This window comes from Penicillium canescens, assembly GCF_028828765.1.
Source record: "Penicillium canescens strain IBT 15451 chromosome Unknown utg000011l_segment0_segment0, whole genome shotgun sequence".
In the NCBI taxonomy this organism is placed as follows: Eukaryota; Fungi; Ascomycota; class Eurotiomycetes; order Eurotiales; family Aspergillaceae; genus Penicillium; species Penicillium canescens.
In genome coordinates, this window is record NW_026703973.1 from 1,122,883 (window position 1) to 1,149,229 (window position 26,347).

General features: G+C 49.5%; 8 protein-coding genes across 8 annotated transcripts; 6 read left to right on the top strand and 2 right to left on the bottom strand.

Annotated features, from left to right (window-relative positions):
- Positions 1–192: 192 nt before the first annotated feature.
- N7446_013158 (M20 family metallopeptidase) lies at positions 193–1,657 on the top strand (the record flags this gene model as incomplete). The annotated part of the gene is made up of 4 exons (XM_058521900.1): positions 193–998; positions 1,063–1,152; positions 1,212–1,351; positions 1,434–1,657. 4 exons carry the CDS (start codon positions 193–195, stop codon positions 1,655–1,657), a joined length of 1,260 nt encoding a protein of 419 aa, XP_058365377.1.
- A 706-nt stretch (positions 1,658–2,363) lies between these two features.
- N7446_013159 (uncharacterized protein) lies at positions 2,364–4,205 on the top strand (the record flags this gene model as incomplete). The annotated part of the gene is made up of 8 exons (XM_058521901.1): positions 2,364–2,488; positions 2,537–2,630; positions 2,685–2,752; positions 2,805–2,861; positions 2,907–3,065; positions 3,114–3,483; positions 3,534–3,941; positions 4,005–4,205. 8 exons carry the CDS (start codon positions 2,364–2,366, stop codon positions 4,203–4,205), a joined length of 1,482 nt encoding a protein of 493 aa, XP_058365378.1.
- A 44-nt stretch (positions 4,206–4,249) lies between these two features.
- Positions 4,250–5,577, bottom strand: N7446_013160 (alpha/beta hydrolase). The gene is made up of 2 exons (XM_058521902.1): positions 5,245–5,577; positions 4,250–5,195 (listed from the first exon to the last, which is right to left on the bottom strand). The coding sequence occupies exons 1-2, from the start codon at positions 5,509–5,511 to the stop codon at positions 4,380–4,382; spliced, it is 1,083 nt and encodes a 360-aa protein (XP_058365379.1). The 5' UTR covers positions 5,512–5,577; the 3' UTR covers positions 4,250–4,379.
- Positions 5,578–6,823: 1,246 nt separating this feature from the next.
- fphA (putative sensor histidine kinase/response regulator) lies at positions 6,824–11,093 on the top strand (the record flags this gene model as incomplete). The annotated part of the gene is made up of 2 exons (XM_058521903.1): positions 6,824–10,732; positions 10,782–11,093. 2 exons carry the CDS (start codon positions 6,824–6,826, stop codon positions 11,091–11,093), a joined length of 4,221 nt encoding a protein of 1,406 aa, XP_058365380.1.
- A 4,366-nt stretch (positions 11,094–15,459) lies between these two features.
- Positions 15,460–17,842, top strand: cat2 (bifunctional catalase-peroxidase Cat2; the record flags this gene model as incomplete). The annotated part of the gene is made up of 3 exons (XM_058521904.1): positions 15,460–15,515; positions 15,601–15,961; positions 16,022–17,842. 3 exons carry the CDS (start codon positions 15,460–15,462, stop codon positions 17,840–17,842), a joined length of 2,238 nt encoding a protein of 745 aa, XP_058365381.1.
- A 668-nt stretch (positions 17,843–18,510) lies between these two features.
- On the top strand, positions 18,511–21,978 carry N7446_013163 (uncharacterized protein; the record flags this gene model as incomplete). Its single annotated transcript, XM_058521905.1, has 1 exon — positions 18,511–21,978. The coding sequence occupies one exon, from the start codon at positions 18,511–18,513 to the stop codon at positions 21,976–21,978; it is 3,468 nt and encodes a 1,155-aa protein (XP_058365382.1).
- Positions 21,979–22,592: 614 nt separating this feature from the next.
- Positions 22,593–23,855, top strand: N7446_013164 (uncharacterized protein; the record flags this gene model as incomplete). The annotated part of the gene is made up of 1 exon (XM_058521906.1): positions 22,593–23,855. The coding sequence occupies one exon, from the start codon at positions 22,593–22,595 to the stop codon at positions 23,853–23,855; it is 1,263 nt and encodes a 420-aa protein (XP_058365383.1).
- A 1,188-nt stretch (positions 23,856–25,043) lies between these two features.
- Positions 25,044–26,187, bottom strand: N7446_013165 (zinc-dependent alcohol dehydrogenase family protein; the record flags this gene model as incomplete). The annotated part of the gene is made up of 3 exons (XM_058521907.1): positions 25,044–25,218; positions 25,269–25,626; positions 25,671–26,187. 3 exons carry the CDS (start codon positions 26,185–26,187, stop codon positions 25,044–25,046), a joined length of 1,050 nt encoding a protein of 349 aa, XP_058365384.1.
- Between the last annotated feature and the right edge of the window lie 160 nt (positions 26,188–26,347).

Below are 26,347 nucleotides of genomic sequence, written 5' to 3' on the forward strand. Positions count from 1 at the left end.
ACCGTATCAGGTCGGCAATCTGCGGGGGTAGCCGAGATGCGAAACTATGCCGTTGTAACTCTGTTTTCTCCACTGCGGAGTGACATCTTATCTGCGGAGTTCGGAAGGAGATTCCTTTCTCAGCTAACTCTGGTTATATCTCTTCTATTATCGATTCTGTTGTCGAGCTTACTCCATTCAACCCAATTGACAATGTTGACAGTGCAAGAGCAAACGGAAATCATCCAGAAGGTGCGCGGGGCATTGAACCAGTATGAAGCCAAGCTCAGCGAGATCAACCAGAAGGCAAGTACTATACCATCCATAAGACAAATAGTCAATACTGACAAGCAACAGATCTGGTCAAACCCCGAACTAGCATTCAAAGAATATAACGCCCACAACAACATCTGCACCTTCTTCGAATCCCTCAACGATGACAATGGCTACAAAATCACCCGGAAAGCCTACGGCATCGAAACAGCCCTAGAAATAACCCACAAACAAGGCCACGGAGGCCGCATCGTAGCGTTCAACGCAGAATACGACGCCCTGCCCGGAATGGGCCACGCCTGCGGCCACAACCTAATAGCAACAAGCAGCATCGCCGCCTTCCTCGCAACAGTTGAAACAATGAAAGCGCTCTATAGCAACAACCGAACACCAAGCACAAGCTACGACGTCCGCCTATTCGGCACACCGGCCGAAGAAGGCGGCGGCGGAAAACTCCTCCTAATCAACGCCGGCGCCTACAAATCCGTCGACGCCTGTTTCATGGTCCATCCATTCCCAATCCTGTCCGGTGCGCCGGATCTGCTCAGTTCGAGCTCTTGTACCGGGCAATACCTCGCGAATGATAAGGTACAGGTGACGTACACAGGCAAGCCGGCTCACGCGTCTGCAGCGCCGTGGGAGGGGGTGAATGCGCTTGATGCGGTTGTTTCGGCTTATGTAGGGATTTCGATGTTGAGGCAGCAGATCAAGCCAACGGATAAGATTCATGGGGTTGTGCTGAGGGGGTGGGGAGAGGCCGAATGTTATTCCAGCTTCGACTACTGTGGAGTATTATATTCGGTCGGGGAGTGTGAAGGAGTTGAGGCCTTTGACGGAGAAGGTGGTGAAGTGTTTTGAGGCGGCTGCTACTGCTACGGGGTGTACGGTTGAATTTGAATGGTATGTATTATATTGGTGGTGGTGGTGGTGGTGGTGATGCTTGCTAACTGCTGCTGTAGGGAGGCTTCGTATAAGGATATGAAAATCAATAAGCCTATCTGTGATAGCTATGTCTCTGCTATGAATGCTATGGGGCATAGTACTATCTTTGATGCTGCGGGACAGGAGGGTGGGCTTAGTGGGGGATCCACTGATATGGGTGGGTGCAGAGTATCCCTGCAGGGCTTTGTTCTACTGTCTAGAATGTCCACATGCTAACAACAGCTTTTTTTTTTATCTAGGCAACGTCTCCTACGAAGTCCCGAGCTTCCATGGTGGCTTTTACATAGCCACCGACGGCGTCAATCATACGCCACAATTTACGGCAGGCGCGGGTTCAGAGGAGGGCTTTCAACGCAGCTTGCATTGTGCTGCGGGAATGGCGGTGGTGGCTTGCCGGAATCTAGTCGATGATAGCTTTGCGAAGGCTGTGGAGTCTGACTTTCGCAAAGATAATGCGCTGTAGATCCATCGAGATAAACTAGACTCCGTATTATGGGGCAATATGGATCGTGCTATAGATTGAATGGAGAATGTCGACTTCGGTTCTGGGCCAAAATGGTACTCCGTAGCTGAGTGGAAAAAAGTTACTTTTTTCTACATCTACGCCTCATGTGGAGCATATAAAAATCAGTCGCCACAGCTCCCATTTGTAATGCAATGGCGGAACACCGCAGTGCGGGCTTCACAAAAAGGGGCAAGATAACACTAAGATATCTGACATCTCCGCATAAAAAATTGCCGAGCTGAGTATCCGCTGAGTATCCGCTGAGAGGAGAAGTGGATGCACAGTGGGTGCATCTAAACCCTCTCGGACTCGGTTACAACCCGATAAAGAACTATGGGTTGCCGAGCAAGTGCAGCTGATTGGCACTCTCGCCAAGTCCCCATTCTACCTCCACGATTTCAATCGGGAAATACAGATCTGCACTCAAAACATAAGCAGAAAACTGAACTGGCCCGTTGGTAAAAGCTCCTTCTCCCCCCTGGGCCCACCGCGGAACGTAGCCCGAGGATCTGGACTGGTAGGTTTAAGCGAGTTCAAATCCATGGCTTTTTTCCTGTCATAAGTAAGACCCGTGGACTTGCGTGATCACCTTTTTTTGTATTAGTGCTCTTGTGTCATTTTTGCATTTGCTTGTACACGTACGTCGCAGGTGAACGATTCTAATATGGATGAGAAGGGCTTGAAGGGGGATGGGGAGTCTGTTGGCCGGGACTTTGACTTGGGTCAGGTTCTTGCTGTGCAGGCGACGCCTGAAGAGGAGAGGAAATTGTTGTGGAAACTTGATTTTTTGTGAGTATCTTGTTGGGTTTTGGGATGGCAGTTTCTAACTTGTTACAGTTTGATCCCATTGATGGGGATTGCATACTTCCTTCAATTCTTGGATAAACTTGCGCTCAGTCAAGCTACATTGTTCGGTTTACGACAAGACTTGGTATGCAGTCTTCTGCTCGCCCTTTCTCAATTGGGTGTTCACTAACCATCATAGAACATGCACGGCAATGAATACTCATGGGCCTCTGCAATCTTTTATTTCGGCTATTTCGCCTGGAGCTGGTAGGATTCGAAGTGTTCTGGGATCCAAAGGACGATCACTGACTCTAAACAGGCCAAGTTCTTATATTATCGTCCGTCTCCCTATCGGAAAATACCTCGCAGTTTCAGTGTATGTCCTTCCCCCACGATTAAGAATAAGCACTGACAATGTTAGATTTCTATGGGGTGGTGTTATGATGTGCCACGCAGCCTGCTCAAACTGGGCCGGGCTTATGACAGTCCGATTCTTCCTAGGTGTTGGAGAAGCCGCCATTGCACCAGGCTTTACATTGATCATAGGAATGTTCTACCGACGTGAAGAACAGCCCCTCCGGTAAGCCTATGCTCCTTGTCGCATGATTCAATTTCTAATAGCTCTTAGGCAATCTGCCTGGTTCTTCGGAAATTGTGTGGCACTTTTATTCGGTGCCTTGATCGCCTACGGCATCGGAAACATCAACACAAACGCCATCGAGCACTGGAAACTATTGTTCCTTATCTTCGGTGCCATCACCTCCGCCTACGGCGTTGTCCTTCTCTTCTTGCTCCCAGATTCCCCCGCTACAGCTATCTTCCTCAAACCACACGAGCGCGCCATTGCCGTAAAGCGAACATTGAAAAATAAGACTGGAGTCATGGATACTGGTGTGTTCAAGTGGTCACAGGCCGCTCAAGCCCTAACAGATCCCCAAACCTGGTTCCTGGTTCTGTGGTCATTCACTACCAACCTAGCGAACGGTGGTCTCACGAGTGTTCGTATCATTCTCTATATTACACTCATACCGTATACTTATTTTCACAGTTTACATCGATTATCATTGCCGGTTTCGGATTCTCCGACCTCAAGGCACTGGTTATGCAAATGCCCCAAGGTGGTGCCCAGATCGTTTTTCTGATTCTTACTTCGACTGTCGCGACTTTTGTGCCATCCTCCCGTATTTTGGGAATGGTTCTTAACATCATTGTTGCTGTTATTGGAACTATTCTCATTTGGAAGCTCAATGATGACAATCTAGCCGGACGAATGGTTGGCTTGACGTTATCTTGTGTTTTCGCTATTAATTTGCCTATCTCGTTGAGTATTGTTACCTCGAATGTGGCTGGTTTCTCCAAGAAGAGTGTCACGGGTTCGTTGATTTTCATCGCGTACTGTGTTGGGAATATTGTTGGTCCTCAGTTTTTCCTGTCTTCGGAGGAGCCCGCATACCCGGTAAGTGGATATATCTCTTGATCTGACAGACGCCGAGGAATTAACTGACATCTTATTTTCTAGACTGGAATCAAAGCTTCTATGTCAGGATTGGTACTAAGCATCTTCTTCCTCCTGTGCTTGTATTTCTACTATACGTACGAGAATCGTCGGCGGGACAAGCTCTATGGACCTCCTGAGGAGATTACCGTGGATGCTGAGTTGCAGGATGAACTTTCTAACAAGACGGATCGCGAGATTGAGAGTTTCAGATATCTTCTATGAGAAACTCATGAGAAACCTATATTAAATCAACGAACTTGACTCATCAGGAAGAAATATCCATTAAGTCTACCAATCGTCAAGATAGAATGTGCAGAATAGAGTAACCATGCTGTCGTAGCCCCAGAACAGGAAAAGGAGCTAGACTGTCTCAGGATCAAACAATATTTGAGGAGATTATTCCAACCAAGTATCAATCGCAACCCGTAAAGAATCACCTAGCCACTTCTCCTTAAACGAAGTATCAACATCAAACCCATGCCCACCAGGCCGAAGGCAAAGAACCAAGTTCTCAGCACCCTGTTTCCCTCTCAAAATGGCCTTCGCCTTGTTTATAAACCTCTCACTAACCTCCGCTAGAACATCATCATCATCAGTCCCATGAATGATAACCAATCCACCACGCGGCAATTTTGTCTCGGGATACTCCAACCGTTGCAATTGGAACAATTTCTCCCGATAAGGCGAGCCTTCAGAGCCCCGAGTATAAAACTCCGGACCTCTCCGGTGACAAGAAATTGCAAATTGCAAACGTGCGCGCCGTACCTCCAAATCAGACGATTCTACATATCCAGGACTGAGGCCCGCGAGATACTCATCAATATACGAAGACGGCACCTCGGCATTCATGGCATTCACCGAAGGGGGAAAAATAGCCGGCGGATCCCAGCTGAGTTGCGGATAAGTGGCCGTCCCAGCGCGAAGCTGGTCCGGGTAGGAAAGTGTGAGGTAGATGCTCAGAATTCCACCTGCGGAGTCTCCTGCGGCAAGGACACGATCAAGATCAAGATCGATTTGGCGTGGAGAAAGGATCTTCGTTAGGGCCTCGGAATGGAGCCATGTCCAGAAGTCGTCGACGTCTTCTAGGATTTGGACTCCTGTTGCTTCGGGGAGGAGGCGGTAGTTTGGTGAGATTATTACTGCGCTGTGGGTTTCCGCTAGTTCTAGGAGCCATTTTGGAAACCAGTCTGCGTAGATTGAGTCTCCTCTTGACTGTATCTTTGTTAAGGTGTTGTGTATTTGGTGGGATGGAGCCACATACCAAGCCTCCACCGTGGAATCGAGCAATGACGGGATTCTTTCTGGTTGTATCCAGAGACTTGGGGGTCAGAATATCTGCCCGTATATCATGGCTATCGACTGTTTTGTAGATAGTCTGGATGATGTTGAAGTTGTTGAACTTCTGACCGAATCTGGCAGCAGTCATCTTTGCGGGGTAAAAGTGGTGTTGATAAGCTGGGATTCTGATGGCCACAATAGATGCGGAGAGTGGTTTGAGTGATACTTCTCTCAAAGTCTTGATGACCATAAGCCTACTTATAGATGCTCGTATCCAATGTTTGCATATATGTGAGGCGGACCAAGTGGATCCAATGGGCAATGCAAACAGGACATGCGGGAAGGACATTGGCCAAGAATGTGTTTGCAGCAAGACCAAACTCTAGTTTGTGCTGTTTGACTTGGTTTCCATCTCGAAGTTTATTGAGCAGTCTATTATCAATGCTGCTATTTTTGAGTCGAGTTTTACGGTACACATGTAGGTTAAATATCGAAGGGAATTGAGTGCACATTGAAGCAATATAGACCATGGCAGTATTGGAGCTGGTCACTACATACCTCCTTTGTCTTACTATATGCAAAACCTGCCTCATAACGATTGTATATAGTACCCCGACTTGCTTATAAATTACGAATTGACTGTGTTTACGGTCGGTACGGTGTATTGTCTGCCGATTTACCAGAAACTGTTTACAGTTAACTACATGTATATCACCTTACTTTCAACCATCTCATAGGGGCAATATGACGTTAGAATGTTCATGACAATGTGGCACTAGAGATAGTCAATAAAGACATATAGCTATGTCATTTCGCCTGTAAACATGCATCTTTCTCGATGGCTCTCCCAGGTACTATAACATTTACAAGCAAGGATGCCTCTATGACATCATACAGTACTTGGTCATGTCATTGGTACCCGTAATGAGGTACCAGTACTTCCCCTAATATGGGAGTCTTCGGCTAAAGGCCTGTATCAGTACATGGTCTCAGCCACTCATATCCCCAAGTCCGCGTCTCATCGGTTTCCGCCTTTTTCCCTTTCAAGCTCTTGGTTGAAATTTGTTCCCCACGGCTTTTCCACCAGTCAATGCCGAGGATATTCTTTCTCCGGTTCGCTTGGAGCGCCTCAACCATGCTCAGCATGGAAGCTCGCGCCTAGGGGCTACCCGCTGTGGAGGCCCTTTTGACAGGCGCCTATCATTACTTCATACACATTAATTTACTGGACCTATTTTTGCGTTTCACCGCATTTGCTGCCCCTCCATGGGCTTGTGGTTATCTCTTCTTCTCTCCGGATCGTCGTACACCCAACCTGTCGGGTTCGATCTCTGATTTCGGGACTTGTCCACTTAGGCGGCTTCTATACCTCGCCTTATGAACACGGGGTACACTCTCCTTTCTCGGCTCCGAGAGTCCGTTCCCTTTGGCATCTTGTCTCTCTCGCCATAAAAGACGGAACCCTCCGCTTCGCTCCCCCGGAATTGAGTTTGTACTTCACACAACCCTCAAATCTCACTGAGACACCCGATCGGAACAAGCTATCGGACTGCACGGCCCCGATGGCATCACCAGCACCCGATAAGATCGGGCCGGTATCCCCGCGAAAAAGATCTGAAAGTATTGCAACAGGGTCATTGAGGTCGGAGGACATGCGCCCAGAGATCAGGGACCGAGCACAATCCGTTACCCAAAATGAAAGCCAACCACCGAGCACCGGCTTCGACGCTGCCGACCGTGTCTTCCCCATTCGGTCATTCGTTTCGGTCGACCCTAAGCCCGTAAAACACCATGCGGCTACCGCGCAGGCGCGGGCGGCACGTTCGCCAACGCGAGAAGGGGCCCGACAATACTCGTTCATCGACGAACATACGTGGAATCAACTACAGTCACAACCTCCCTCCAATGCGGAAGCGAGTGGACCGACCATACCCACCGATATTGAACGCCATGAGACACACGAGGTAGACGACCGCACCGAGCTTGCAGCACATTCGATGGCATCCGAGGTTATTCAGCACCCCGAAATCTATGCCAAACCCACAAGCGATAGCAACTCCGGCACCGGTTCTACCGCCTACCCAGGCGCGCACACCCCGCCCAGTGACGAACAGGGCCATTACACTGCTCGCTTCAAACATGTCATGACAGAGAATGGCCATGCTGTGATAACAGGACGGGATGGGAAGGCATTCCAATATTGTGAAGATGAACCAATTCGCATCCCAGGTGCGATTCAAAGTTTTGGGGTTATGCTTGCTTTGCGAGAGGAATCGCCCAATCAGCTTGTGGTGCGTGTGGTGAGCGAAAACTCGGCTGATTTCTTCGGTCATTCGCCCAAGGAACTATTCGAGTTGGAGAATTTCTGCGAGATCATGCCCGAAGACCAGGCAGATAACCTACTGGATCATATCGACTTCGTTCGTGATGATGCTTATGATCCCACCATTGATGGACCGGAGGTGTTTTCCTTGGACACTCGTATGCCATCGGGGGAGACCCGTCGATTCTGGTGCGCTGTTCATGTTTGTCAAACGCAAAAGGATCTGATCATTTGCGAGTTTGAGCTGGAAGACGACGAGATCAACCCATTAAATGTCGCGGGCACTACTACCCCGGCTTCTCCAACAGATACTTTGGGCGTCAACCCAACCCCAGAGCAACTGGCTGAGAGCACAATCAACATCAGCCAACCTCTGCGCGTTCTTCGCAAGGCCCGTCGGAGGAGGGGTGAAGCAGCCTCGATGGAAGTTTTTAGCATCTTAACACAAATCCAGGAGCAGCTGGGTCGGGCAAATCATTTAGATCAACTGTTGAATACCACTGCCGGATTGGTAAAGGAGCTGACCGGCTTTCACCGAGTCTTGATCTATCAGTTCGACAGCAGTTGGAATGGCATGGTAGTTGCGGAATTGGTTGATCCTAACGTCACAATCGATCTCTATAAGGGCCTTCATTTCCCTGCATCTGACATTCCCGCGCAGGCGAGAGAACTATACAAGATCAACAAAGTGAGGTTATTGTATGATCGTGACCAAGTCACGTCTCGCCTCGTTTGTCGCACTTTGGAAGACCTCGAAACCCCTCTTGACATGACACATGCTTTTTTGAGAGCAATGTCGCCCATACACGTGAAGTATCTGGCTCACATGAAGGTCCGGTCTTCAATGTCTATCAGCGTCAATGCTTTCAACGATCTATGGGGCTTAATCTCCTGCCATAGCTACGGTACCGCGGGAATGCGTGTTTCGTTTCCAATTCGCAAAATGTGCCGGCTTCTTGGTGATTGCGTATCACGGAACATCGAGAGGCTTTCTTATGCCTCTCGCCTGCAGGCACGGAAGCTGATTAACACTGTTCCAACTGAGGCCAATCCGTCCGGTTACATCATTGCGTCCTCGGATGACCTGCTTCAACTTTTCGATGCAGATTATGGTGTTTTGTCAATCCGAGACGAGACCAAGATTCTCGGCGATAACAACCACTCCCAGGAACTGCTTGCACTGCTAGAGTATCTCCGCCTACGTCAGATGAACTCGGTGCTTGCATCGCATGATATCACCAAGGACTTCCCTGACCTGCATTACGCCCCGGGGTTGAAGGCCGTATCGGGACTATTATATGTTCCACTCTCCGCCGCTGGCAGTGACTTCATCGTTTTCTTCCGTCGCGGACAACTCACGGAGATTAAATGGGCCGGTAACCCATATGAAATTGCCAAGCGAAAAAAGACCGCAGGGTATTTGGAACCGCGTGAAAGTTTCAAGGCATGGCAGGAGACAGTCCTGTCCCAGAGTCGCGAGTGGACGGAGACGGACGTTGAGACAGCTGCAGTTCTATGCCTTGTGTATGGTAAATTCATCAAAGTCTGGCGCCAGAAGGAGGCTGCTATGCAAAATTCACAACTCACTCGACTGCTACTGGCCAACTCCGCGCATGAGGTTCGCACACCTTTGAATGCTATCATCAACTATCTTGAGATTGCCCTCGAGGGTGCGCTCGATGCAGACACCCGCGAGAGTCTCACCAAATCTCATTCGGCTTCCAAATCCCTTATCTATGTTATCAACGATCTACTGGATTTGACAAACACTGAGAAAGGACAGGCGTTGATCAAAGATGAAAGCTTTGACCTTGAAGCCACTTTCAAGGAGGCCTCCGACATGCTTTCCGGTGAGGCCAAGCGGAAGAACATCTCCTACACCGTGTCAGTCCACCCGGGTATACCTCACTCTGTACTCGGAGATCAACGGCGTGTCCGCCAAGTCTTGTCAAACGTGATTTCGAATGCAATTCAAAATACCGCTTCGGGTGCTGTTACTACCGAGATGTGGCGGTCGGCGAACCAGAGCCTCCCAGGTTATGTGGCAGTTGAGGTTATAGTTGTCGACACAGGGTGCGGAATGTCGGAGAAGAAGCTGGAGTCTCTGTTCCACGAGCTTGAACAAGTTTCCACCGATGAAACTTACTATCCCGAGGACGAGCCAGAACCAGAGCAGTCAGACTCGCCCAAACAACCAAAGAAACGTGTCTTGGGTCTTGGCCTTGCCCTGGTGGCCAGGATTGTTCACAACATGCAAGGACAGCTTGGTGTCAGATCAGAAGAAGGAAAGGGTAGCCGATTCAAGATTTTGTTGCAATTCAAGTTACCAGAAGGGGCCTCCCCGGACAGCATCCCTTCTGCGGGCCCTGTTGCTCCCCCGACTTCTGTGCTCCCTGAAAAGGAGTACACGCTAATTGGTGGGGCGTACGAGGCTCGGGAGAGTGACCGTGATCCAAGAAGAAGAAGCACGGAAAGTCTGAATAGTGGCGGCAGCTCTCGCAGTGGGAAGAGCCAGGCCGACCGTCTCATTAGCGCCATGCAAGAACCAGCTTTAACCACGAGAAGTACGAGTCATGGGTCAGACGTCAAACCGCCTGATCTTCGACAGCTCAAAATGGGCAGTCCCGTTAGTGCGAGCAGCCATGTTCAGTCTTTAACGTCGCCGGGAGCGACACAAGCCTCGAAGCGATCAAGTTTGACAGAGCACCGAGCCAATATCTCTTCCGCCTCATATAATACGCCGAGTATGTTGCAACCGCTGGTAACACCACCTCCGCCGGGCCTGGAGAACATCACGGACTCAGGAGTACCGATGAGTGCTTTGCGAATATCCCAGCGATCTGCAAACACGATACCGCCCCATCTGCAGCGTGTTGAAGATCATTCCTATTTTCCCCGCGTCAAAACTATCACAGAAACGTCACAGCGTTCAACGGACGCTGCTGCATCTAAATCAACAAATGTCTCACCAGATTATGAGCTGCTTCACGTACTGGTTGCGGAGGATGACCCAGTCAATAGCAAGATTGTGTCAAAGCGTTTGACTAAGCTTGGTCATACTGTACACTTAACCGGCAACGGTGAAGCCTGTGCCACTGCTTTTGGCTCAACGGCCGAACCCTTCGATGTGGTGCTGATGGATATACAGGCAAGTTTATTCTTCTAGCGCCGCTTTTACTCATGCTAACTATGCACAGATGCCGATCGTCGATGGCATCGAAGCTACAAAGATGATTCGCGACTTCGAGATAAAGACTCCGAAGAGTGCGCTTTCCAACAAAGCGAGAAAGGGCAACAACCGCGCCCCGATCTTTGCAGTATCTGCATCCTTACTTGAGAAAGAAAAGGATAAATACACCGATGCCGGATTTGATGGCTGGGTCATGAAGCCAATCAACTTTGCTCGGCTGAATGTACTTTTCAGCGGCTTGTGTGATCCCGAAGCCCGACGAGAAGCCACCTATAAGCCTGGTGAATGGGAGAATGGTGGATGGTTCGAGTCCCATTAGATCCAGATCTAGCGCTTCACGTCCAAAGCCGATACTCCGTGTCAATTCGGGCGCCATTCATCCCCCTCACTCGTTTCCGTGTGGGTCTATTTCATTTATCATTCACTTCCCCGTGTCCTTTATGCGGTGAATGAACCCCCCTACACTCGTTCCACTCTTCCCGATATGGATCTGCCTCATTTCACCCCTACGAATACCTACAAACTTCAACCTTCCCAACGGAGCGGGTTGATCAATTTCACGATATAATTCTGCATTTTCGTTACGCTTTTATGCATGTTTGAAGGCCCTGGTATACGGATGGGCCTGCGGAGACTTTCTCTATTGGCGTTTCTTCATGATTCAATCGGGAAAGTATACAGATACCCTATTCGAAATTCTACATTTGTCTCTTGTTGGTTCTACAATCTGTCAAGTTCAGATTCCTGTTTAGCACTCACAAGGCCCCTCTGCTTTCTCTCAATTCATGTATATATACACTTGAATCCTATACGTCGAAGGATATCTAATCCTCTGGACCCAATGCAGAAAAGAACGAGTAACTTAAACCGTTTCTTACATTGTTTTCGCCCTAGTCTAGCCTATGACTGTATCTATATCACGAAGCCAGTTCCATTCCATTATATGTAAGTTCATAGCCTTAACAAAAACCGAACAAAATCGACAAAACCACCAAACAGGTCAAAAATGACCAGGGTATAAAGCGAAACAAGTGGACCGCCCGGTAATGGATCGACTGCCAAGAACAATCGACTCATAGTGAAGTAACTTATATACAACCAACCACTCAGAAAGCGATTCCCCAGGGAAGCTCATGCTTGCCCTCACTTTCCAAATTCAACGAGATTCAACCAACCTCATCTCAACGGTCGACCTGGTATCAGACGAGCGCACCTGCAACCGCCCATCCGTATGCAAGTGCCCAATCGAATTCTCCGACGCCGAACTAGTCTCCCTCAAAGCCTCATGAAAATCATAAGTACTACTCCTCTTCGAACGAGGCAACCCATTAGGACTAACGGCACCCCCTAACCGCGGCGAAGCCTGCGCCTCCAAATCCAAATCCATTTCCACACCTGGCGCGCGGGGACCGCCCTCGCAAGCAAATCGAAGATATTAATATCACTCGACACACGCGGACTATTATTGCCAGGGTGACAAACACAAGGATAAGTCCTCGTAAGCTCGCGCAACTTTGACAAGATAAAAAACTCAAGCTTGAGCTTGACACTATATACAACAGTCTTGTAACTAACAGTGATAAAATGCATCTTGTATTCCGTAACCACGAGGGTGGTGTTCAGGCCGACGACGATCACATTTATGATGATGAGTTGGTAGATGACGCTTCGGCCTGCGCGGCCTTTCATGGCGAAGATGGGTTTTAGGGCGCGCAGTGCTTCGCGGATGTAGATACCACTTATTACCATGTCTTGAATTGCGAAGCCGGGGACTTGGACCCTGTCGAAGATTGCTGCTGGAGTTGCGCATTTTGGGTTGTTGCCTAGGTTTTGGCACAAGAAGAGGGCTGTCATTGGGACGCTTAGGATGAAGAAGTTTGCTAGTATCATCCAGAGGACCCAGCGGACGTGGCAGATATCTGAAACGACGAGGTGGAGGCGGGAGTAGAGGACTACTGCTTGGCCCTGGGGGAGAGGTGGGTTTTGTTAGTATGGGTTGGTTATGGATGTGTGGATGGATGTATTGTTCGCTGTTGTTTAGGGGAAGTGTGCATACTTGCACCATGCAGTACCACCCGAGTACGAATGGTATGGCCATCGATATATTCGATGCCTTTGAAATATACCTCACTTGTGCAGTGATTCCGTGCACGACTATTCCCCACGCTGCGATTTGCATACTCCAGAAGTAAAGGCCCCGATAGCGCTTGAACTGGTTGAGTGTCGACAAGGCAACTTCCACAGCCATGAACGAACCAATAGCGAACATGGAAATGATCTCGACTACAGTGATATCACCCATCAAGATATTGCCGACCTCCGGAGGCAGACTGCTCATGAGGGTATCCATACTGAGAGCAGGAAACCATACGGAAGAAACAACCGATCGGAAATGAGACGGGATATATGGGATATGAGATATGGGGGAAGTCTGCGGCAACGTAGGTCCATTAGGGAGCTTGGAGGGTCTTGAGCCCCTCATCTTATGGTGGGACAGGACGGGATAGAGTTGTCGATGGCAGGGTTAGTATCGAGGCAGCCACCAGCATAGCGAGTCATGAACCCTCCCTATTAATGGTAATTAAGCTCCCGCAACAGTGCCTACGATAGTAAATGCCAAAAGTGGAGTCCTATCTTGTGATCCGGTAGGGTTTTGAGGTGAGTTTGTCTCCAGAAATGGTCGCGCATGGGGGATTGCAAATCCGCTGTCGGTGGGAACCATATTTGAGCATTTTCATGCAGTTGGGTGTTCATCCATGGACGTGCCCCGTTAACTATCTCCTAACCTTCTGTTGGATCGGTTATCTATTGGATGGAGCGAACGAATAGACGAATAGACGGAGCCCCTAACAGGGATGCTTGGGAATCAAACAAAGAAAGTACTCGCACGTATCAACTGTGGCGCTTCCGGTAGCGGCTAGGCCTTGGCTAGGAGATGTGACAGCTGAGTCTTTGTTCTTTCATTATCAGTATGGCCTGTTGCTCATTTGACAGAAGTAAAGTGGATGTGTAGATGTTGACGTTTATACATCCACGTCGCACGAGCCGCGGAGGCTTGGCATGGACTCGGAGGAAACGAATAGGCACGGGGCGATTAGTGGTCTAAGCGTGAGGATTATGCAAGATGATAGGCGTGATGAAGTCATGCATTGCCTTTAACTGTGAAGTAGCAGTTTGTTAGCTTTGTTAGCTTTGTCGACTAGGCCTTGGCCGTTGAGCCAGTACGGTATCTGTCACTCGTGAAGACCAATCGCCGAGCTGTAAACATCCAACTGATGAACTTGGGGCATAAAAAATAAAGATGCTGCGGTGTGTAATGGCGCCTAAATCGATCTCACTGCAGAGTGGAGGGTGACACATATATCGAGCTTAACAGGAAAGTTCATACTGAAACGGGGGTAACATATTAGTAGACTGGAACGACAGACACGCGGCGGTCAACACGAAGCATGATGAATCGCGCCAGACAGATGTAGCAAGCCGAAAAGGGAACCCCGGCAGTGTCTTGAATATAGTACGGAGGAGATGAAAGGAAACACAAGACAATACACACCTAAGGCGCCACGATATAGATAGAGACCTGCTAAGAGGCGTACTAAGAGCACTACACGCCATTGGAGATATTCGGATCACCTGATCGGCATCAAGCGGCCGCGGAAGCCGTTCCGACAATAGCTCATTTTCACAAACGCGCCACATGCAAAGCTCCTTTCTTTTGACGCTCGAGAGCCAGGAGAAAGTTTCTCGGTAGTTCTCCGACCGGCGGAAAGTAATGATAGATACGTTCTGTGCTGGCCGTGTACCCTTGGCGAGTGTCGGCGACTTATACTTCAGGGGCTCCATGATAAATGATAAACATTGTTCAGGAGTGGTAATCAACAGGATATCGACATTAAGATTGAGCTTCAGTTGATCGAAAAAAGTGAAGTTTAATTGGTATAGATCATCCCAGGGAGGAGGCAGGGGACAACCAACCGGAGCTGTCAGACCGCCAAGGAACCTCGGAATTGTCCATTAGCATCAGTCGTATGATGTGATACTGAGACGGATAGCTTCTAGCACATAGAGCTATGCGATCGTAGACAAACAACGCGTCGGAATAGGTTGAGATTCATTATCCAAGACGTGATGAAGTGTCAAATGCGCCCTCTTCTAATGGCTAGGCCTGTTTTCTGACATGATGTTACCAATAATAAATCTGGAATGGTCGGAGACATTGCCGTGGAAGTATTTGCCTATTCCGGAGTGGAGGTTGTAACATGGCGAGAACTCGGTTATTAGTGAGATGGCCTGAGGAACATTCGAACTCACGACCAATGAACTTGGCACATTTGCAATAAGTCGTGAATGTCTAGAAATGGCGATTTTGTCAGCTCTGTAGCTTGCTAATAAGACTTCCATCGAACGTCGGAACCCATCGCACCTCGGCGCACTCCGCCAATAAAAATACCGCCAGGCAGATCAACTCACGTAAGGACATAGAAGACTTCCCCGCACCCCAGACCGGGCTACTTAGTGAGCTGTGCCAATAGAAAGCTGCAGGAGTCCCTGTAAGGTCGGTCGTGGATAGAGTAATATCCCGTTCGTTATTGGGTCGGAAACGGTAGGCGAATTATTTAAACTGCGGGGAACCCATCCCTCGCCTCTTTTTTCTCTTCTTCACTCAACAATCATATTAATTCATCATGGGTGAATGTCCTGTGGCACACAAGAAGAGTAATGTGGCGGGTGGCGGTACTCGGTATGGTTCTTTCTGAAGTGGCGAAATCCAAGCTTGACGCCACTCCCCATTTATCTTGGGTGCATGAGAGGCTGATTGTATACAGAAACACTGACTGGTGGCCGAATGCCTTGAAGCTCGGCATCCTCCGCCAGCACACCGATGCCACAAATCCCCACGGCAAGGATTTCGATTATGCCGCTGCTTTCAAGACCCTCGACTACTGGGGCCTCAAGAAGGATCTCCATGCTCTCATGACCAGCTCCAATGATATCTGGCCTGCTGATTTCGGCCATTATGGCGGTCTTTTCATTCGTATGGCTTGGCACAGCGCCGGTACCTATCGTGTTTTCGATGGCCGTGGTGGTGGTGGCCAGGGCCAGCAACGATTTGCTCCCCTCAACTCGTGGCCCGACAACGTTTCGCTGGATAAGGCCCGCCGTCTCTTGTGGCCTATCAAGCAGAAGGTGAGCAATCGAACACCCAGAGGAGCATAAGAAAGACCTTGGTGCTAATACAATATATAGTATGGCAACAAAATCTCATGGGCTGATCTTCTGCTCCTGACTGGCAATGTCGCTCTGGAGTCCATGGGTTTCCAGACCTTCGGATTCGCTGGTGGCCGCCCTGATGTCTGGGAAGCTGATGAGTCTGTGTACTGGGGTAGCGAGAATGTCTGGTTCACCAACGAGGCTCGCTACGAGCCTGAAAACCCCGAGGAGAAGGCTAAGCAGAGCGACATCAAGACTCGTGACCCCGAGGATCCGCTAGCTGCGGTCGTCATGGGTTTGATTTACGTCAACCCGGAGGGTCCCGATGGGAATCCCGATCCCATTGCTGCTGCCCGCGATATCCGGATCACCTTCGGCCGCATGGCCATGAACGACGAGGAGACTGTCGCCCTGATTGCTGGTGGACACACCTTCGGAAAGACCCACGGTGCTGCCCCCGCTGACAATGTTGGCAAGGAACCTGAGGCTGCTGGTATTGAGCAGCAAGGTCTGGGATGGAGCAACGCCTACGGTTCTGGAAAGGGTCCTGATGCCATCACCAGTGGTTTGGAAGTGACCTGGACCAAGACTCCCACTAAGTGGAGCAACGACTTCCTCGAGTACCTGTTCAAGTTCGACTGGGAGCTCACCAAGTCTCCGGCTGGTGCTAACCAGTGGGTTGCCAAGAATGCCGACGATATCATTCCCGATGCCTACGACGCCAACAAGAAGCACAAGCCTCACATGCTGACCACTGATCTTGCTCTGCGCTTCGACCCGACCTATGAGAAGATCTCTCGTCGCTTCCTCGAGAACCCCGGCCAGCTTGCCGATGCATTCTCCCGTGCTTGGTTCAAGCTGCTGCACCGTGACATGGGCCCCCGTGCCCGCTGGTTGGGTCCTGAGATCCCTAAGGAGGTCCTCCTCTGGGAAGACTCCGTCCCCTCCCCCACCTATGCTCTGATCGACAACGGCGATATCTTTAACCTGAAGAACGAGATCCTCTCATCTGGTGTTGAGCCTACCAAGTTCATTTCTACTGCTTGGGCTTCCGCTTCCACTTTCCGTGGCGGTGACAAGCGCGGTGGTGCCAATGGTGCTCACATTCGTCTTGCCCCCCAGAAGGATTGGGATGTCAATAACCCTGCCCAGCTCCGCGAAGTCCTCAGTGTCCTGGAGAAGATCCAGAGCCGCTTCAACAGCGCCCAGGCCGGCGAGAAGCGCGTCTCCATCGCTGATCTGATCGTTCTCGCCGGGTCTGCCGCCCTCGAGAAGGCCTCGGGTATCCCAGTTCCATTCATTCCCGGCCGCAACGACGCCACCCAGGAACAAACCGACGTCGAGTCCTTCCAATGGCTCCGACCCTTCGCCGACGGCTTCCGCAACTACGGTAACTCTACCCGCCGTGTGCGCACCGAGCAGCTCCTCGTCGACAAGGCTCAGCAGCTGACTCTCTCCGCCCCCGAACTGACCGTCCTCGTCGGAGGTCTCCGAACCCTGAACGCCAACTGGGACGGCTCCGCCCACGGTGTCTTCACCTCCCGCCCCGGCCAACTCAGCAACGACTTCTTTGTCAACCTGCTTGACATGAACACCGTCTGGAAGCCCACCGGCGCTGACAGTGAATACTTCGAGGGCTTCGACCGCAAGACCGGCGCCAAGAAGTGGTCCGCTACCCGCGTGGATCTCATCTTCGGTCACCACGCCGAGCTCCGTGCCCTTGCTGAGCTGTACGGTAGCTTCGATGCCCTTGATAAGTTCAAGAAGGACTTTGTTGCGGCTTGGGACAAGGTTATGAACTTGGACCGTTATGATATCCCTACATTCCCTGCTGTCACTGGTCGTCCTCGCCTGTGAAGTATGAGTTGATTTATGACTTTGTGTTTCATAGTGTTACTTTAGCTGAAATGATATTTCAAAATTGTTCCACTCATATATGGTTACTCCAATACCCCGTGCTTAGTCAATTCTATGATAGAGAAAGAGGTCGCCAGTTCATATTCACGCCTTGTCTGTCAGGCAACAACCTGCGATCTTGGCGCCTCGTCAACGCCTAATGCCATCGGGACGTTGTCTTTGGCGCTCTTCAAAAAATCCGTCTCTATTTATAAATCTAATTACCAAATGCGTTTCCTGCGCTTGAGCAAACAGGCAAATATACAACATACAACATGGCCAACCATGGCATTTTCACCCACGCAGCCCACCGACCCCCTATGAAAACAACGCTACGCACGACACTAACATAACGAAAAGGGAACTCCCGCGTTAAGCGAAATGACCACAGCAGGTTTCACCCTTGACCAAGTATCGTGAACAACTACGCTTTTCTCCAGACCATCCGACCCTCAGGGGATTCCAACCAATTACCAATAATTGGAGAACCTCTTGTCAAACTCTTTCACAGATCCTTCCGGCCGAGCGCCGTGCGGAGCCTCTGCGGCTCTGTCTCGGAAATTTAAAGAGCTGCATCGCTTGCGATTGTGATTACTCGCATCCGCATCATATTGTGTTAACGAGACATCATGCAGAATCAGGATAACCCATTCGGGGGCCCGATGGATCATGGATCGAAGACTACTATTTCTGATGACTCTACTGGACGGCGGACTCAGACTGGGAGTTGTCCTGGGAAGTCAGCGAATCGCGGTTCGAGGGGTATGGATGCACTTTTTGGATTAAAGCCGAGCACGGATACACCGCCAGCGTTTGTGGCTCAGTCTTCGCATACTGGTGGACTATTTGGATCATCGGAAAGGACGGCACAACACAGTGCCTTATTCGGACCATCAGCGGGGACGGCGAATCTGACGCCAAACCCTTTCGCACCTGATATGCCCGGGCTGCAGCAGGACGGCGTGCCTTTTGGATCACCAGCAACGACAGTGTCAAATCCTCCTCGGGCACGGCCAAATGGTGGACTTTTCGGGCAGTCACCGAGCACTGCGCTAACGCCTGCTACATATCCTACTCCTAAAGGTGGGGGTCTCTTTGGGACTGGAGTTTTCGGGCAGTCACCAAGCACTGCGCCAACGCTTACTACATATGCTACTCCTCAAGGCGAGGGCCTCTTTGGGGCGTCGAACAGTGCACCAAAGCCTCCCATTGAGCAAAAGCATCGTGGGTTTTACGGACCACCAAAGACAAATATGCCAGGCCCCGGTCGATTTATGGGTGGTCCACCTTTTAGTGAAGTGGCTCATTCAAATGTGCCCAAAAAGCCACAAACACTCCTTCAGGCCATCAACCTCAACGCGATTGACTCAGTTCAAGAATTGCTGCCTCTCGCTAATCCACAAGAACTTGATGAAGCAATGGATGCTGTGGCAAGCAAAGGAGATGTAGCTATGATGAAGTTGCTTCTGAGTTCCTCCCATGTGAACGTGGATTGTACCTCCAATGATACTCCTCTCTTCCGCGCAGCGCTTGGGCATCACCTTGAAGCAATGAAGTTACTTCTGGACCACGGCGCTGATCCAAATAAAGGGTCCAGAGGGTTGCGATCCCGAGGCTGCATTATGGTCGTCATTCCTAGAGAGTTATCTACGCCATTGCATGCAGTTGCGGGATTCGACACTCTAACAGGTGTCAATACACGCCCTGCATCCACGAAGCCAGCAGAGACCCAAAAGCGCGCCCAAGAGTGTTGTCAATTGCTTCTGGATGCTGGCTGCGACCCAAATATTCGGGGCTATGATGATAACACGCCTCTCCATTTCTGTGCAGGCAGTAACCTGTTCATGGTGGCGGAAACGCTTTTAAAGCATGGCGCAAACCCCTTTCCTGCCAATAACGTGGGTCTCATTCCTCTCGCACTAGTTCAGCCTCCAGTTCAGCCAGGTGCGGATAGCGACAGTATGGCCATGATTCAGCTTTTCACGAAACTTGGACGAAGAATGGATACAGCTTGTGGGACGGATGGAAGCACCCCTCTCCATCATCAGTTCCGATCCCGGCATGATATGGATCTGGGCCGCTTAGCCCCTTATGTGACTGATTGGAGCGTTGCCAATAAAAAGGGAGAAACTGTCTTGCATCAAATTATGAGCTGGACGCCTTTGCCGGCATACAGAATGGTGGCAGATTTGATCAAATTGGGGGCCGATGTACGATGCAAAGACAATCAGGGCCTTCAGCCGATACATCGTATCATAAGTCGCTATAATCCCGAGCTTTTGCTAGGCCAAGGACCTATAATTCGGCTTCTTCTTGGTGCTGGAGCTAACCTGGACGCAAAAGACTCACAAGGCAGAACTCCTTTACATCATTTGATTATAAAAACAAGCACGAAAACTGATGGACATGAAGTTGTCTGCGATTTCATCAGAGAATTCAATCCTGACATCCACGCTGTCGATAACGATGGAAATGGTGTACTCCATTTTGTGGTACGGGAAGGGCCATTAGGCTTCCCGAACCATCTCGGTCTATGGTCACCTGCCATATTGACAGGGTTGGTGCATTTGGGCGCCGATCCACTTCTCGTGAATCATTCTGGTGAAACCCTGATGCATATCCTGATGAGCTGCAATTACACAAAAGCTGGAAACCTCCCACACAACATCCTTCAATTGTTGTTTGACTACGGGATTCCAAGTACACACGAAGACAAAGATGGAAACACCCCTCTACACACTCTTTGCTCAACACGATTGAACTCAGACAGCTCTGACTGGCCGGATGACGAAGGCATCGAGCTCTTACTTTCCTCTGGCAATCTCGATTTCCTCCAATCCCCAAATAGCGCGGGTGTAGAGCCAATCCATCTCGCCGCTGCCAATTCAAAATCCCTTGTGTCTAAGCTCGTTGCCAGAGGTGTTTCAACTTCCAACCAAACATTGTCGAAGCGAAATGTTTTGCACTTTGCTGCATCAGCACGGGAGGCCAACAATATTGGTCTGCTTATCGATGACTGTCGGGGAAAGCTCACCTTGGGCTCGCTTCTCAACCAACGCGATTATAACGGCCATACACCCCTCCACGAAGCTTGCCAATCCGGGTCTATGGAATGTGTGCGTCTTCTTGTTGGAGCTAGGGCGGAACTTGATGTCCAAGATAACACAGGCGCCACACCTCTGGATCTATGTCACAATCTTATTGACCAAGTTGAAGAAGCTAGCGTTAACCTTTGGGAGAATCAACGCACCCGAGCGAGCCTCTTCCAAGACACTCGTATCTGTTGTGAACCCAACTCGCAACCTAATGATGCTGGCCAGATGATGGAAATCATCTGCTTCCTCGAACAAACCATGGGCCACGAACCACGATTAAGGGGAGATTACGATCTTGACGTTGGTAGTCTCCCATTCCATTACCCATTGTCGCGTGTCACATCTATATTTCTTCGAGGGCATTATGGAGTCATCAAGAAATGCATCGAGTCAGCCATCGCGTTTCCTCTTGGCTCTGGAATGTCCGGATCAGTCCACCAATCCCAACAGAAAAGTACCGACCTGCTTTCCCAGCTAGTCATTGGCGGATATGTCTTTTTGTTTCACATGATCGCTGAATCGCTTAAGGACAAAGACTGGCTACACGGTTTGAGCGGTGTACCTCCGTACCTCTTCACTGCAGCCACACGAAGTGAACCAAATATGGAAATACTACGTCTACTGGTGGAGAAATATGGCGCCAATGTGAATGCAAAAGGCCAACTCTGGAATTGTATCTGGGGCTATCATGACTATGGTGCCCTGCATATGCTGGCTCGGGGTTACAACTGGTGGCAGAATAGAGCATTGCAATACTTGCTGGAGAAGGGTGCTGATCCAAATCTGAAGGATGGCTATGGGAGGACACCACTGCGGTTGGCTGTGATTAGCCTGATTAACGGTGCTCCTTTTAGCAAGGATATTATTAGGTCTTTGCTGGATAAAGGCGCTGACCCAAATATTGCAGATGATCAGGGTCTTGGGCCTTTGGATGAGGAAATTGGTGACTCTGAGGTTGTTGATCTTCTCAACAAGGCGAGAAATGGATCCGAGCCAATCTAGGTGGAGTTATCGCTATCAGCAATATGGACCTACGTCAGCTTAGGAAGTTTTGCACGGATGCTGAATCTCTAGCTATATACTTGTTGCGGTTAAACAACATCCCTACGCAGCTCTTTATTGTGTTTATATACAACAGGGGCCATCAGTCCTTTCACACCTCCCCTTTGTGTAAGCTATATGAATAACCCGAGACACTCGAAAACAGGCTAAAATGAGGTGAAAAAAAGAGAGGCGCAGTAACGTTAGGGCGAAAACAATGCATGAAACGGTATACTCGCTTCGAGGCTTTCGTGTAGAAGCTGTCTAATACTTCATGGCAATGCGTACACATTGATAACCCTGCTGTATTTGCTTCCTAACTTTCATTTCCAGATTACATAGCTCGCTATACAGCTTTGATAGCATATTGTCTCAATATGCAACATTCCCGACCGTAAGCAATACGAAAGTTTTATACGATGTCAGATGCAAACCAGTAATCCCGTGAAACAGCGGGATTGTGCGCAAATGTCCGCAAATCAGCGGGTTTAGTCTGTGCTGTCACAAACTATTTAAAAAGATCCCTCTGTGTTACGCAACTCTCGAGTTCACTTTTCTCCCACGAACACAGCAGAATGGCACCTCTGAAAGTTCTCATCGTTGGAGGAGGCGTTGCAGGTCCCGCTCTGGCCTTCTGGCTATCTCGTATTGGGCATCAAGTCATCGTCGTTGAACGATTCCCCGCCTTGAGAGCCTTAGGCGCCCAAATCGATCTTCGGGGACAGGGTATCGAGGCTGCCAAGCGCATGGGGCTTATTGAGGCCATTCGCAGCAAACTTGTCGACGAGGAGGGGATGTCCTTCGTTGATACCAATGGAAAAGTCAAAGGAACCATTCCGGCCAATAAGTCGGGGAAAGGAGCACAATCTCTGACCTCTGAGTATGAGATTATGCGAGGAGATCTTGTTCGAATTTTCTACGAAGCAACAAAAGACAGAGTACAATATATCTTTGGCAAAACGGTTGATCGTTTCACACAAGATGACGAAAAAGTCACCGCGCAGTTCTCGGATGGCACAACCGACACGTTTGATATTCTCGTTGGAGCCGACGGCCAGGGCTCACGAATCCGAAAAGACATCTTACCCCCTGATTCCCCAGATCCGTATCGCCCACTGGGGTTGCACATGGCTTACTGGTTCATTCCTCGAGACGAAACTGACAGTAGCATTTGCAGCTCCTACCTCAGCCCCGGCGGCCGAATGATCATGCGAAGAAGTCACAGTGCCACCGAATCGAATGTGTGTTTCTTCCTGAGATCGGCCTCCGATGAATTGCGAAGTATCCCAAGAGCATCGATCGAACAACAAAAGGAGTTCTGGACGCAGAAATTCCGCGGCGCGGGATGGCAAACCGACCGCTTCCTGGAGGGCATGAAGACGACCGAAAATTGGTTTTGTCTAGATCTCGTCCAAATCAGAACAGACACCTGGCATTCGGGCCGGGTTGTACTTCTCGGTGATGCGGCGCATTGCCCTTCTCCACTGACCGGCATGGGAACTACCAGCAGCTTAGTGGGAGCATATGTTCTGGCTGGCGAGATCGCGCGCAATAGCGATGATATGTCTCAGGCATTTAGAACATATAACGAGAAACTTCGACCGTTGGTCAATGAGGTTCAGGATGTCAACCTGTTGTTGCTGAGATTGGCTGTTCCGGACTCCCAGTGGGCGATCTCTATTATCCACTTTATCTTTGGGATCATCTGTTTCTTTCGGATACCTGAGCTTATATCCCGTTTCTCGAATGATAGAGATGGAGGCTGGAAATTGCCTGATTATCCAGAGCTGGAACTGGGTGATGAAACTGCTGCACCCAGAGGTCACGGACCGCTATGAAAACACATGCCTTTCCTTCACAAAATGTATGAATTTTTGGTTGATATCTCTGGCCCCTAAGGCTTCTTCGAACGGCAATGTTCTTCTGAACATCCACTACATCGTTAGTATCCTAGTCCCTTTCTCGTGGATAATTTAACCTTCGGTACGCGAAGTCATGGATTATATGATCTCTGTGATTTCCAGTCGGTCAATGTCTCAGGCGTCGTCGATTCGAACTTCTTTTTGAAACCAAAATAGTTCGTAAATATGCCCGATCTTCAATGCGCGTTCCTCCACATCTCTGTTCCAAGCATCGTTATTCCATGTGATTGTTGCGATACGTTAACGAGACATACCAATTTTCAATATATCAGACCCCATTTCGATTCTCTGCTGCTGATGGTCCTCATACATCATGTCGCCTTCTACTACCTCGCCACGCGAACTCCCTTCGCGGCCTGATTTGCTCTCCTTTGGTCCCATAGTTGAAGGAATCCCAACTTCTCACTCAAAGTGCCCATGCACCAAGATGAAACAGGAAACCAAAGTTCTGTGGAGTCGCTTTTTCTGGATTGAACCAAGTCCACGTTATCCAAAGCTGCTTAGTGCGGCTGTGAACTAGAACAGCTTCGGGCTGGATCCGCAGAGACCATTATTGTGCGCAAACCTCGCCCGATTTGGAGTACCAGACACTCGAAACGCAACTGTCAATCTCCTTGAAAGTAGGAAGATGCCGGACCAAATGCTCTCAACTACCTGCGTGGCATCGAGCAGCTTGACAAGGCGGTGGGTTGCATTGACGATACGTACCATGCTCAACAACGTTACATCGATCTGGCTTCGTACTTTGATGCCATTCTTCACCCTGACCTGGTTTGGAATACCCAAAGTGGCTATAAATCTCCTTCGGAAATCGATTGAATTGCTCGTCAACTGGCAACAAAGTTGAGCCTATGTTACAGTACCGGAAGTTGAGAATCGCTGTTTTGCTCTAGTGTTGCAGAGTGCGCGCGTTTTCCTGCTTTGTTTTCTTTTTTTCCTTTCTCAATACTCTACGCGTAAATTTTTTTTTTTTTTTTCAACATTTAGTATCTCTTTCACGTGCAACACGATTGTTACTTATCCAGAATTCAATTCAATTTTTATGTGCTTCACGCAGCATCGATCCATCGCATTTATAATCTATATAGTCGTGTAAATACCGATCTAAAGGCGGAGGACTATTTTTCCTATTTGTTTACCCTGCCAGACATGCTCGACAGCATCATCAGCCTGCTCGAATGGGAAGACCTTATCAACTAGATCATTTAGTGGTGTTTGGGCTGCCTCGAGAGCAGCGCAAAAGTCTTCCATATCGAACTTGGAACCAGCATTTATGCCCCTATCATACATTAGTTTTCGCTGTCTGACAGCCGAGTAACAATATCTCACCTGAGATTGATTCTCCTATCAATTATAGTTGGGACCAGTTCCCGTAGGTCATTGGGATCCTGTTTAGAAAGATATCCGACCTGACTGACCACACCCCCGCGTCGAGTACACCTCATACTCTTGACCAAGGACCCGGTTCCGCCATTTTCAACAACGATATCGACACCAGTGCCTCCGGTAAGCTTCATAACTTCCTGATCCCAGTCAGGTATCTTGGAGTAGTTGACAGTCAAAATTGGTGGATGCGAGAACTTTTCTTTCATTTGCTGAAGCTTCGCGTCACTCGAGGAAGTCAAAATCACTCGAAGGCCTGCAGCCCTTGCAAGTTTGAGTGCGAAAACACTGACACCACCGGTTCCTAATTCATCAGTGATAATCCGTGCCAGATACAGATATGCATACCTTGAATCAACACGGTCTGTCCAATACTCATGCCCTTCAGCGCCGACCAAGCAGTGACTCCCGCACAAGGGATTATCGAAGCATCGACCCAGTCGAGGTAGGTTGGGAGTTTGCATAAAACGCGCTCGTCAAAAATGATATGATCCGCCATTACCCCATCCTCATCTGCAGCCAGCCACGACCGCTTCGCCTCACGACCCGAAATATTCTCCGTGTCCGTGATAGGCCCGACCCGATCACCCACTACCAAGGACTTGACCTTCTCGCCGACGGCAATAATCTCGCCCGCGGCGTCATTGCACAGGATACCGTTGGGGATTACTGGCCAAGGGTTTCCGCCATTCGCGATGTTCGCATCGCGGTAGTTGAGACCCACAGCGTGAACCTTGATCAAGACGGCTGTTGGTGAGAGTGGCAGTTGGAGTGCTTCCCGTACAAGCTTGACTTTGGGTGTGCCGGGAGTATAGTCGTCAGTGCGCCGGAAGGCGCGACGTTGGGTCACTGCTGGGCTTGACATTTTTGCGTTGAATAAATTTGATTGATGGTGAACAAAATACTTTAAGAGACTCTATGCACAGACTTTGTGTAGTTTCTTTGTTCCAATCACTGAGTACTTGATTGCTAATCCTCGGATGTACCGACGTCATATTGCAGGGATAAATGACGATCGGGATTGG

Bases quoted from the DNA above. Each gene is read 5' to 3' on its own strand.
- N7446_013160 (XM_058521902.1), bottom strand. From the start codon at position 5,511: ATGGTCATCAAGACTTTGAGAGAAGTATCACTCAAACCACTCTCCGCA. The intron at 5,196-5,244 runs GTATGTGGCTCC...ACAAAGATACAG, and splicing joins GATTCCACGGTGGAGGCTTG to TCAAGAGGAGACTCAATCTA.